Source organism: Sceloporus undulatus, chromosome 3 (genome assembly GCF_019175285.1).
Source record: "Sceloporus undulatus isolate JIND9_A2432 ecotype Alabama chromosome 3, SceUnd_v1.1, whole genome shotgun sequence".
Classification (NCBI taxonomy): Eukaryota; Metazoa; Chordata; class Lepidosauria; order Squamata; family Phrynosomatidae; genus Sceloporus; species Sceloporus undulatus.
The window spans coordinates 113,236,604-113,250,601 of record NC_056524.1 but is presented as its reverse complement, the minus strand read 5'-3'; the positions used below and the strand labels follow the sequence as shown (position 1 = coordinate 113,250,601).

The 13,998-nt window shown below is 37.7% G+C and overlaps 1 protein-coding gene across 1 annotated transcript in view; it reads left to right on the top strand.

Annotated features, from left to right (window-relative positions):
• Positions 1 to 13,998, top strand: part of PCCA (propionyl-CoA carboxylase subunit alpha) — a 305,865-nt gene that overhangs the window by 132,340 nt on the left and 159,527 nt on the right. Inside the window, exons 13-14 of the mRNA XM_042457614.1 lie at positions 6,329 to 6,472; positions 7,547 to 7,621. Coding sequence (XP_042313548.1) covers positions 6,329 to 6,472; positions 7,547 to 7,621 — 219 coding nt within the window. The remainder of the gene's footprint in view (positions 1 to 6,328; positions 6,473 to 7,546; positions 7,622 to 13,998) is intronic.

Here is a 13,998-nt window from a genome sequence, read left to right as displayed (position 1 = left end):
ATTGACGTGAAATGGGACTATATCCTTTTATTCTGTATCCTCTTTTTATCTGTACTCATCTATGACCATAATAAAGATTCTATCCTATTCTAATGTTGGTATTTAACATCCCTAAAAATGTCAAAGTTTTATAAAACAGAACAAAGCAAATGCTGGAAGTGTGAATAAATACTGGTTCCTGGTTCCACATGTGCTGGAAATTCCATAAAGTGAGAAAATTTGGGGAAAAACACATGTAATAATAAGTAAAATATTAAAAATTTAATTTCAGTTGAACCCTGCGATTCATTTTTTGAATAGGACTAGCAAGATAACAACAGCAACAGCAAAAATGATGAAAGGAAGCATTGGAAAGTACTTTTGTGCATGGTAACGACATCCAGAATACTATTGGTGAAAATTAGAAAACAACAAAAGTTACAACAATAGAAGATTGGCTGTTTAAGTTAGTGGCTATGATTGAATTAGACAAATTAAAATGTTGGTTAAATCACAAAACAATAGAGAAAGTAGAAAAGAAATGGTCTCCAGTTGTGGAATTTTGCAAGAACTGATGTAAGGAAAATAGTGTAAAAGACATGATGTAAAGAAAAGGCAACATTTGAGATTCATATCACTAAATGATATTAATAATATATTGAAGAGACCTAAAAATGTATCAAGAGTATAAATGTATACTATATAGTGTGGCGTTGTGGTTTGAGTTTTTGAGTATAACTCTGGGTTTGATTCCCCATTCTTCCATGAAACGCGCTGGGTGTTTTTGTGCAAGTCACAAGTTCTCCGCCTCAGAGAAAGGCAATGGCAAACCTCCTCTGAAGAACTCTTGCCTAGAAAAACCCATGATAAGGTTGCCATAAACTGGAAATGACTTTCAGGCACATGACAACAACAAACATACAAAAATGTAAATAATAATAATAATCAGAAGTCAGAAATATAGAGAAAATTGAGTGAAATCAGATGAATGATAGGAAATTTGTATAGATGTATGTTTGTTTATATGTATGCCTAATATTTTCATATGAATTTAAAATAATACCAAATAATGAAATAAAAAATAATGTGAGGAAAGAAAATTGTAGGGGGTAAAAATAGGGAATTATAACAAAGGAAAATGTTCCATAAAGAGTGAAGTAGAATAGTAAATGCTACTTGTACCTAGTTAAAGGGGGGGGGGGATCTGAAATTTCCACTTTTCTACATCATCACAGTTTCAGGGATGTGTGTTTGTGCATACACACACAGAATTGCTTTGTTTCAGTCAGTAGTAATGGGAAAGGGCATATAGGTTCAGCACCAAGAGAAAAACTTTTGGGAGCACTTGATGCAGATCAGATTTGAAGCCTATTTCTGTTTTTCTTTAAAGTTTTCCATAGCAGTAGTCCTTATCTTTACTCTGAAGATGTGCCATGTACTCTGTGCTGAAGCAAATTAATTTTGGTGACTAAAGAGGTCAGCCCTCTAGATTGCTCAGAACTTCTGCAGGAATTTATATTGCTTGATGAAAAAATGCTTACATTTGTATTAAGATCATAAGAAACATTTCCTGTCACACTTTCTGTTATAGGTAGTACAGGGATGAAGCAGATGGGTAGCATGACTGCAGGGCCCACTCCCAAAGCGTGCTGCTGCCTGTGGTCCCAAGCCTCACTTACCAGAAACTGAACTAAAATGGCTCCTTTTTGCGGCAGCTTCAGGCTCTGTTTTGTGGCCTCAGATCAGCTTCCAAATGCTTAAGGGACATGTGTTGCCCTCAAAGCATCCAGAAGCCTCTTCTTTTGGCCTGTGCATTTCGGTCCTCAGTTTTCTAGAACTTGAACTTCTGGTGTAATAGAATTTTACATTACTCATAAAATGAGGTTCATACCGGTATCTCTAAATTGGGGATATCATCAAGGCATATATTTTGGTTGGCAGTGATCTTACCTCCTTATAAGCACATTAAAGGCAAATCAGCTGTCTTGTCAGAAAAGGACCAAAGCATCGAGCAAGGATGTCCAGTTTGGTCATCTGACCTTGGCAGATGATTTCAATGTAGTACTATGTGTAGTAAAGTTGGAAGCAGTTGCATTTCACTTCTTGCCAATTAATAGGAACTTCTGTCTCGTTGCCATATAGCCAGGTACTAAGAGATCAGTTGCTTTCTTTGAATAGTTGGTCTGGTATTTTTCCAGGCACAGCTCTTAATTCTTCTGAAAATGGTGTCAGATTTCTTGATGCAAGTGGTTATTGCCTGTTGAAATGGCAGGTTATTAATCACTCCAGTATAGCAGTTTTAAGTATTAATGGAGTTACCCTAACTAGTGTGACCACATCCAAAGAATGCAGTGATTTCAATGCTAAATCTTCATTGATATCTTCATCTTGTTTGTTTTTGAGAAGGTAATTGCAAGATGCTGTACAAAAGGCTTGCCAGCATCACTCTATAGACAAAGACAAGGCACATTAGGTTGGAGAAAGAAGTAAGAGAAATGTAGAGTATATGCGTGCAAAACAAACCATCTTTGAAATCTAGAAAACTGGCTTTAGTTCTGAATGAAATATACTATGCATGCTAGTATATATTCTACTGCATGCTCTTTGACCTGGTGTGAAAACTGATCCACCCCTGACCTGCCCCCAGCTGTATTGAAACCATGTTTGAGGTACAGTGAGAATAAAGATGCTGATGAGAGTTGGTGCAAGTATACAGTCTCACTTAGTTTATTATGACAAAGCAATTAGATTCAGAAACAGCCAGCACAATGTATGTGTATTCTTGTAGAAGGACTTGGTCAAATATTCTTTCTGAGAATCTTGGGGAGGCCTGCTCTTTTGACCATTCAGATGCTTTGAGATCAGGAAAAGCTAGTGAGAGAGTGCTCACTCTCTACATTGTTTGATCATTACCCTTCATAATCTGTATACAGCAAAGATCACATACATTGTTGTTAGCCTCTCACCTGATTGCTGGAGTTCTCTGTTCCAGCATTGTGCAGGATGTTGCCTCTCCCCCTGACAAAATTCTCCAAACTTTGAAAATCTCTGTTCCACACTTAATCATGTCAGCTGGGATGCCATTTCCCCCTGCTTTCTTCCTTTTTTCTGAAAAGAATGTATCTTGATTCATGTCTTGCAAGGTGGGCTATTTTCTTAGTTTGTACTTTATGGATGCTTCTGGCACTTGGAGTGTGGTGGAGTCTCCTTCTTTGGAGGTCTTTAAACAGAGGCTGGATGGCTATCTGTTAGGGGTGCTTTGATTGTTTATTTCTGCATGGCTAGGGTTGAACTGGATGGCCTTTATGGTCTCTTCTTACTCTATGATTCTATAAAGGCATGAATTCAAAACAATTCTTGTTTTGCCCAAATATGGATAGTTGTACTATGTTACAGGTTCTTTGAAGAACCAGTTATGATTAAGTAACCTATTCTTGTTCATGCTCCAGAATATCCAGCCAGGATTATATGTATGCCTTGATAATATAGTGTTGTAACCATCTATGGTTTTCTAAAGCCAAAGTTTTCAGTATTTGGATGAAATGTGCAATTATAGTTAGTTGCAAGCAAAAATGTTTTTTTTAAAAAATCTCTTATATATAAATGAGAAGGAAAGAGATGGTTTTGTGAGTCAGCTTTGTGCCTTGGGCATTTTATGATTGTGAATCCAGTGGCAAATGTGGGGCTTTACATTTAGCAAGAATGAACATAAGCCACATTGTGTTGGAATAGAAACAGCCACAACTTCATTTGTTACAGTCTGGCCCACAAGATGGGTCTGAACTCAGGCATCTGCCAATTTGCCTGCCAGCTGATGGCAACCCATTCATTGGTCGTTTTACCTGCCCACTGATGGGAATCTATTCACTCATTCCAACTGGTGGATAGTGCTGTAATGGCAGATACAGGAACACATGCAGGCAGAAGCCTCTGTGTGGTTTCTTTTCCACCTGAGAGTGAGGCAGAGCAATCTGCCACTAAGGTGAGAGCGACCTGGTTGCCTACACTTCAGATGTCCCTTAGGAAGATCCTCCATACCAGGTATGATGGGAGCGCAGCCCTGTCACCCCACAAACTGAATCTAGCCCTTTGCCAAAACCAGCCAGAGTTGTGACAATCTGTATTAGCAATATGATACTGCATTAATAAAACAATCATCTACACACAAATCCATGGGTAAGTACATGATCCAAGCTAACTAACAGTTGGCACGGTGTGGTAAACAGCTTATGTGAGAGTAGACCAGAGTGAAACCTTCACTTGCTCACAAGCCCTGCCCCTGCTAGCCAAATAGGTTGCCTATTTGGCGACTCCATGAGTTTCATAGGGTTTTCTTAGGAAAGGAATTCTCAGAGGTACTGTAGTTTTGCCAGTTTCAGCTTTATAAAATTAATGGGGTCACCATAACTCTAAGGTGACTTGGAAGCACATATACACACAACACAAAGAATAACTCATAAATGTGTGATTCCTGTTTTAAAATTATTTTATTACATTCTGCAAAACAGTAAGAATCTTTAAATATTGTTTCAGCAGAATGTGTATGCCTTGTTGAAATGTGCAACTTTTTCTCCCTTATTCTCTACTTTGTCCCCTCCACCCCACTGCCATGGCTTTGTACAAAGGAAGTATCTTGACGCAATAGACAATAATGTTTATAGAAGCAAAGACTTCTTTTGAAGAATTGATTAAATAAATGTTTGTAAGTGTTTTGAGAATAAACCATTCGCATATTTTCCTTCCTGGAGGAGTTTCGTCCTAGTTTGATCATTAACAATGAAACCTGACTCCATAGTGGGGTTATTGTACATCACATTGGGATGATAATAATTCAAAGGAAAAGAATGACAAAACCAAATAATTAAAATACCTTTACAAAGATTTCACTTATTTTCCAAAACATGCTTTTAAGGCTATTGTTATCGGAAAGGCACTTTAAAAAACCTGTTGGAAGTTCTGAGAAAATATTGTTTCTGAGGTGCTGATAATTTGGAGTTTTAGTAGAAAAAAAATTTCTCTAGTTGAACACTGCAGCTATATTATGTGTTTGGAATCCCAGAAACAACACCCCCCCATATTGGTGTGATGTTTATTTTTTAAAAGTGCTTATTTCAGTGATGTCCTTAAAGTTGTCAGGCGGTCTTAAAATATGGCACTGTAAAACTCTTAAATGCACAGAGGACTAATTATGAGCGCCATCTGTTTATTTTTATTAGACCTACTGCAAGGATATTACAATAGACAAAATGCTCTCCTTCAATTAAAGTAGTTGAAGGATGATCCCTAGTTTGTTCAGTGACCTTTTCTTGTGTCACAAATTACATGTTGTATGACATTTCTGGATACAGATACCCTTGTGAAGTTGGATTTCTTAGGATGTATGATTCCAGCACCACAAAAATGGCTGATCTGTTAGATTTTTAAAGACAAAAACCATAACATGTATTTACTGATAGAGTAGCTGTTGAGTTTCTTAACTACTTAAATATACTTGCTTTATCATTCTTCCATGCTGATTAAGTTACGCTTGCTAAGTTAAATACCCATGTATATAAATCCGTTTTAACAGGAGAGACTTGTGCACTTGCTCTCCTGCTTGGTTTAACTGTGAATGAGGGGTATTCCCATGACAGCATCATCCTGAGCCGTTAGCAGCTATTTGCTGAGAGCACACAGTGATTCTACTGGTCCAGCTCAGCCGTTGTGCATGCTAAGCACTACACAGATAAGTCTGGAGGGGGAAAAAACCTGAAGGATCCATCTGCTCATTTCTGCTACACTGCACTGATGTAAGATTACGCTAATCTGGTTGCTTGTCAGGACAGGTTAGTGAAAGCAGGCGTACGGGTGAGACTTAGGCTAGTCTGGTTGTATGGAAGATTGTAGGCTGCTCCTGTGCATGCCATGTTAAGTGTAGCAGAACAGGTTGATTATCAGCCGGCTACTTTTGAGATATCAGTCAAAATACTTTATGTTTGTAGGTTAGAAGGCAATCTCTTTTTTTGTAAAGTTCAGTCCCAAATACTTAGAAAATAAATCTAGACTTTGTCAGAAAATATTATGAATTATATGAACATTTTGGTTTGTTTTATATAGATAAATATTTACATTTCAGCCATTGCCTGCAATTATGTTTTGCTTGGCTTGGCTTTATTGCTCCTGTCTCCTTTCTGCAATACATCTTGAATGTAAAGCTTGTTCTCTATATGACAGAAATAATAGTCAATATTATAAATTCCCCTTTTCAAATTTTTAGTTATTTTTGTTTAGTATGTATGTGTATGTGTATGGGTGGGGGGTGGATTTAGTTGGTTTGTTACCTACTGACTGACAGTTCTTGACCTTGCAGGTTGAACATCCCGTCACAGAATGCATTACCAGTTTGGATCTAGTCCAAGAAATGATCCGTGTTGCTAAGGGTTACCCTCTCAGGCACAGGCAGAGTGATATTCCCATCAACGGCTGGGCAGTTGAATGTCGAGTATATGCTGAGGTAAAAGAACAGTTAACTGCTGGGAGAGTGAATGGCTGCGGAGGATATGCCAGGTGTAGAAAAACACTCAAGATTTCTGCCTTCAGTTTGATCCATATATGCAGCTGGCCAAAGTTTTGGGCAGCTTTTTCCCCCTCCTTTCAATTATCTAAAAATTCTCTAGACTAAGAATTTTTTAAAAAAAAACTATTTGGAAGAAGAATATTTTGTAATGATGATATATTCTGTCAGTTTCATACAGGGTTTGACCAGAAGCTTTCTTGATGAAGTTAGATTAGATTAATTTTTAAAAATTGGATATGAAAAACAACACATAGTTATATTTGGCGTATGAGTAGATATAATACTGACTTTCAATTACTTTAAAAACCATCCTTCTTTCGAACTGAGTAATTGAGCTTTTGGACATTGACCAATGGACATTAAAATGAAGACAAACATTATTTTCTAATTTAAATTTAAAATGAGAATGTGAATTCTTTGGACAGTTAACTTCAGTTTGAATTGTGTGCGTATTTAATTTAGTTGCATGCATATCTTTGAACATATTACTAGAAATTTGAACAGAGAAGTTAAATACAGTAATAAACAGAAACTTTCTGACACTGTTTCACTGAACACAGCAAAAACCTGCATTTGTGCCATCTGTTGTGCCTTTAATATAAAATGTTCACAATTTATTTAGATTGGGATCCTGAAAAGATTGCATAGGGACTGCAACTTTACAAGAACTTGTCTGGTTTTTTTTTTTTTTTTTGGTTTTTTGAGGGGGGCCTTCTTTTTATGTTGTGTGTTTTTGTTCTCTGTCCCTGCCCCTACTATTGTGTCTTCTCTTAGAAAGATTGCCCCTGGTTTAATAAAGGCACAGCAGGAAGGTTTAGCTTTAACAGCCTTCCATGTCTTGAATGGAAGAAGCAAATTCATATTCCCCTCAAAATAAGTTGTGTTGAAAGCAAAATATAGTTGGTTCAAAATTAAAGTGGAGGAAACCATTGGCTTTCCAGTGACTTAACCTTGTTTCCTGTGCTTTGTCTTACCACGTTAATACCTCCCTGTGTTTGAATTTCATTTCAGGATCCTTATAAATCTTTTGGTCTGCCATCTATTGGTCGATTGTCTCAGTACAAAGAGCCACTGCATGTGCCCAGTGTAAGTAATTCTCGATGCTTCCTTGTTTCTCATTTTCACAGGCACTACAAAACCATAGATCTCATTGAGTTCAGTATAAGTTGTAGGTGTTCAGTACTGTTTAAAACCAACCACCTTAAACTTTTTAAAGGGAAGAGTAGTTAATTCTATTAGCTTCTAGTAATTAGAAATGAGTTTCAAAAGAGTGCAGAAGAAATGGGATTTGGAGTTTGAAAAGAACTGTTGAGCCAATTTACTGTATACTTAATCATACTTATTCTTTATAGTTTGGGGCTGCCATTATATTTTCCTGGTTTTCATATATGTAGTAATTATATCTAGAAGAGCAGGCAGCAAAAGAAAATATTTAATTGTCTATCCCTGCTAAATGCTTCAACGAGAAGTGGTCCTATTTGTTTAGTGTTCAAGCTTTTAAAGACCAAATGCAATTTTCTACAGCTGATGAAAAGTGATTATTACACATTTTAGTGTTTTAGTCTGTCTGTTTGGAGTGCTTGTTTAACAGCCAGTACAAAAAGGACAAGGGCATCTCTGCTCTTCTGTATAATCAAGGTAGTCAAAGTAATGTGTGTATATATGGCCTAGTGTCTGCTTTGTGAAATGACAAGCTGATACCATCTGTGAATATGATTATTTACTGTGATTACATGCATGGGAAAAATGGTGAAAGATTACAGTCCGAATCCTGAATTTGGTGATGTTATTGGATATAGGATTTATTTCACTTCTTAAATTGTTTTTTCCCATATGCTTCTCAGAGAGGACCTGACCCTTTCTTGGGCTTTAAGGCTTCATGCTGTGTTCAAAGCTTAAAAGCAGAAATACAAATTGTCAAGGTTTAGCAGGCACTATGTGATGTTGAATTGAACGTAAAAAAAACACAACAGCTATTACAGAGGGAATGTATCTTATGTATATTTAATGAAACTCAAATGAACTAAGGAAGAATTTTCAGTAATTACTCTTGGGGCAGGTTGAGGTTTTTCACCATGTTGTAATAGCTAACAGGATGTCAAATATTTTGCCCTTGCAAGTTTTTGCAATTTGCAATTTTCTAAACATGGGACCTGTTGAAAGTGCAAGTGATAATGGACAAACTGTACCCCCTACAGTCTTTGTCCCACCAAATCTTTCTTCAATTAATGCTGCAGCAGGAGTTTTATGTAATAACATTTGCACTTGTGAGCCATCCAAAGAAAGGGGGAAAAACAATTAAAATGCCTTAAATGTTCTGCTTACTGCTGTTATTTGCTTGTGTGAATGTTGCATGTCAGCTAAATGGACCACGGAATAGATAAAGTGATTGGGTGCAAGAGAGTGCATACTAAGCTTTGTCTATCATTATTGCTGGGAGCAATCAAATTGATGCCAGCAGGACAGTAGATGCGTTGACAGCTGTAATTATGTATCTCCATGGTGATCACTTTTGGCCTGTCATGGAGGCCCATGAGTCCCCTCCTTTGCAAGCATTTAATCAGATTGGGCTGTCACTTGTCAGGTAGACATGGCGGGTTGGGAGTTGTGCTTAGGGGAGAGGTGAATTGAAAATGAAGGGTGGGAGATGCCTGATATATTCACGTGGCTCATCGTGGTACTAAGGGGAGAAATTTTAATTATGCTGGAAGTCTGAGAGTAATGACTTTGAGGGTCTCATATGGAGTGCCTGGACTTTTCCCTTTTTGCATACTCCCAACATCCTATTAAAATACAATAGCTATTTTTTCTTTTTTACAAACTGTACTTGCTTGTGTTTTTTTCTCTTTGTGATGTGATAGAAAATTTATTAAGAGATTTATCTGGCAACTGTGAGCATTCCACAATGATGAAAGAATATTTATTTGAATGAGAAAGTTGCACAACAGTGAAAAGTTTTAGTATTTTCCTTGTGCCAACTATATATTTTTCTATTTTTGAAATTCAGTTGTGAGTATAAATACTTACCTAACCAAATCAGCCCCATCCCTAAAAAAGAAGGAAGTATTTTAGCAGGTTTTAGGGGACTTCAAGGTTTGCAAAAGTACTAAAATCTTGAAGAAGGAGGAGTTTAAAAAAAAACTCACACTGAGGACTGAACATGATTAGTCGCCACTGAATGCCAGTGGCCAGAGGGAGAACTGGAAAACCAGTTGTGTGTGAGAAAGTAGTAAAATATCACAGATGAAATTATGGCTGGCTGCCTGAAAGCAAACTTAAGTTGCAAGTTCCACTTCTTAGAATATAAAAGGAGAGTTCTAGTGCCTCTCTGAGCAAGAGAGTTTACAGTTTTTGTTGAGATGTATAGATATTGATCATAAATATATCTGATACAAAATACTTGTGTTTTATTTTGTACACATTGAAGCAGTATATAATTGAAGATACAAACATGGAGCAATGCACTAGAATATGCATTAAAGTGATTCATGTTATTAATAATTCGTTATACTTGCTGCTTATGCATATTTCTTTCACTTAATGAACTCTTAAAAATTACTTGTTTATTGCATGAGGGACAGCATTGACATTCATGAAATAGTAAAAACTGGAGATATTAAAAGAGATAAAACCTGTGCAGAGAAGTTTCCCATTCCCATTTGACTATACTGTATAACATCATCTCCTATACTTCTGGCATCAAATGAAAGAGTTTGAGTCATACTGGTTGAGTATCCCATACCTGAAATGTTTGGGAGCAGAAGTGATATATATCAGTATATAGTAATATACAGACTTATATATGAGTCTAGAAATTTTAGTCAGAAGGTGGCACATGCGTGACATCATAATGGCGGAGCCCATGTACACAGGGCGCTGCCATTATTGTGCCGCTGGCACGTATTAGGGTTAGGGAGCATGTACATGGTGCACGCTCCCTAACCCTAATACTGGCACTAGTACGCCATTTGTTGGCAGTCTGTACCGCATCTATGTCAGGTTTATATGTACATAATGAGATATCTTGAAGATGAGACCAAACACAAAATTCATTTGTTTCACAAACAGCTTTGTGCATAACACAGAGCTTGTGTATATTGAACTACAGTATCAGAAAACAAAGGTGTCATTATCTCAGCTACCTAATTAAAAAGTTTTGGTTTTTGGAGTATTTCAAATTTCAGAATTCTGGATAAGGGAAACTCAACCGTAGTTGAAGTCTGTGTAAGCAGTGAAGAACACTCATATATTTCCATGGTAGTTCTGTGCTCAGTTTCACAATACATATTCAGTTCCTTCTCATATCCTGCTTCAGATATGAAAAAGACATGTACTCATGAGAGCAGCCTGGATGTTTCAAAAGGGTTGATCTGCATGCTGGCCTAGATGGGCAGATACAACACATACAATAAGGATGCGTTATTTTATAATTGTAATTAAATATCCAGATACTGATTGTCTTACCCGTTTGAGCAAGGCACTTACTCCTGCACAGAAAACAGCATTTGAATTGAATGTGAGCTGACAGTGACTGACTAAAATCCAAAACACACTGCAGAAATAATCCAGTTTGAGATTGCTGTAACGGCCCTAATTTAGTGCTAGGCAATGCTGGAAATTGTAGTGTCTTGTGGCACTAGAGCTCTCTGTCAGGAAAAGCTAAATTTCTCTCAGAACTACAGTTCCCAGAATTCCCTAGCATTGAGCATTGAGCCAGGGCAGTTAAAGTAATCTCAAACAGGATGATTTCTGCAGTATGTTTTGGACCCAATAGAAAGAACTCAGTTGTGGCGAATATCTCAGTGAGATTATTCACCCATTGTGAAAAATGCAGTTTTCATTTTGTGCATACTTAGAAAGGAATAAAAAATCAAATTGTCATTATCAAATTGTCCAAATACAAATCCATGATGCAATCATACTTGTTCTTGTCACCACATCTCAAAAAGGATATTGTAGAGCTTGAAAAAGAGTGAGAAAGGGTAACCAGGATTATTCACCCTCCAACTGTTGCAAATTGGTAGGGACCATCCCAGTCAATTCTCTGTCATCCCCCTTTTTAAGCTCCTTTAAAAATGTACCAGTTTCTCTCTCCTTCTCCCACTTCCTCTTTTGTCTTCATCTTATTTATGTTACTGCAAACTGATGATTACCGTAACGTCCTCCTGGCTGGGCTTCCTCTTTCTCACCTCCGTCCTTTAATCTCTGTCCATCATTCAGCTGCACGCATTATCACTTCCACCCACTGCTCTGACCACATCTCTCCTGTGTTGGCATCCCTTCACTGGCTCCCCCTCCCTTTCCGCATTCAGTATAAGCTCCTACTGTTGACGTTTAAAGCCTTCCATGGGCTGGCCCCTCCTTACTTATCAGACCTTATTTCTCCTCACCTTCCTACCAGGGCCCTCCGTTCTGGTAGTCAAGGTCTGCTGTCTCAGCCCAGGATTTCCTCTGCCCCATCCCGGATTCGCCCTTTTCACTTGCTGCCCCTCACTCCTGGAACCTTCTTCCCCCACAAGCAAGAGCCATCACTTCTTTATCCAGCTTCAAAACGGAGTTGAAAACCATCCTGTTCAGAGAAGCCTTCCCAGGCATTGCATAATTGTCACTTACTATCTGATGTTCTTTTGGTGCCTGTTTATCAAACCATTTCCTGTATTGCTATGTACTGTATATGCATTATCCTACTTGAGAGTATGTATTTTCCCTGGAAGAAGATTAACCATCCATTATGAAGCCAAGCCCTCCCTCCAGTCCATCTGCCTTGGTCCAGGGCTTGGAGGTAGAGAGGAACTGCTGGACCTCTTACCCTTTCCCTCCACCACTCCCTTCTCCTTCTGTGTCATGTCTTTTTAGATTGTAAGCCCGAGGACAGGGAACCGTCTAACTAAAAAGATAGCATGTACAGTGCTGTGTAAATTTACAGCGCTTCATAAATAAAGGTTAATAATAATAATAATAATTTAAAGTGCAAAGGTAGTTTGTACTTGGTTAACTTAGCAGGGGACAGAGAAGAGGAGGGGGAGCAAATAAGGCCAGCTCTAGGTATTTGGCCACCCTAGGTGAGAAATATTTTGGCACTCCCTGTTGCCTCTCATAATTATTTTCACCCCTTGATTTCCGCTGATTCGTTCGTTAAAGCTAAACATAACATAAAACTTAGGTTCCAATTTCTCGTCATAGTATTGAGAATTAGTCAAAAAGCCAATTAGGTTTTTCAGGTTAAAGACTTTTTTATCGCTGTGACATTAAAGCAATAAAGGTTTGGTCTTTTTAATTGTAATTTGAGATCAGTTTTATTACTTAAACTTAAAAACAATACAAGTTAAAAAATGCCGTTTATAGAACATAAATGTATTTCACTACTATTTAAATTGTATTTGAAAACTATAAAATCATTTTTGACATAAGTTTAAAGTATTTCTTTATTACGAGAGTTAAAAACAGTCCATTTACTAAGTAGGTTAGGTTAGGTTAGACTAAGTAGGTGAGATGACTAGGTTGGTTATAATTGTGTCTTGCTATTTAACTAACGTTCTTTGTATTATTTTATTGTATAGGTTGGAGTGTTTAGTCAATATAAGTAGTTTGTCTCCTTTTGTTAATGTTTTAGCCTTTTGCTTGTATTGTCTCTGTAGCCTAATTTATTGCCTTTTATAGAACAACATTCCTTTTCTGATTTCTGATTACGTCGAGATAAACACATAGGATACAGGGCAGCTGTGCGCCCCCTTATCCCCTAAGATAAAGAAATAATAAATAGAATACTCACCTAAACAACTAGTACTCACCTACACAACATTCCTCTTTACTTAGTTTAAAACTTGTTGTAAGAATGCAACACAATATTAATTGTTCTAGGCAAACATTCAAAATCAAATCAGTTTGTTTGTTGTAAACAGTAAACTCAAGACGACTGGTGACTGGCATTCCATGTAGTGGCATCAAGGGTAAGGGGTTTGGACGGCAAGAGGAGAGGGGGCTGTTGACCTTGAGGTTACATTCAAGGCGCATGCGGAAGGCGGATGATGTACCATGTGACTGTACCATGGACACAGGGGGGTGCACATGTATGTTTTGGCCATTGTACAAAGAAACCGCCATACAGTAGCTTGCTTGTATGTCGCTTGCTATAATGACTTTTCACTTTAATATTGTTTAATTACACAAAAAATTATACAAAAAAAGCTGCTGTGCTGCCCCTAAATTTTGCTGCCCTAGACCGCTGCCTAGTTCACCTATATGGATGAGCCAGCCCTGGGAGCAATCTTCCTTTCCCAGTCGGCTCAAGTGAAAGCAAACTTCTGCAGCCTCTAATAGTTTGTGTATAAAATCATGTGTGGCACAGACTGGGAGTGTGATCTCTTTTGCTGTCACTTTCACATACACACATGAAAAGTGCAGGAAAGGGCTACTGAAAGCCAGAGCTTGTTTTGAGTTGAAGCTGAAGAGGAAGATTTAGG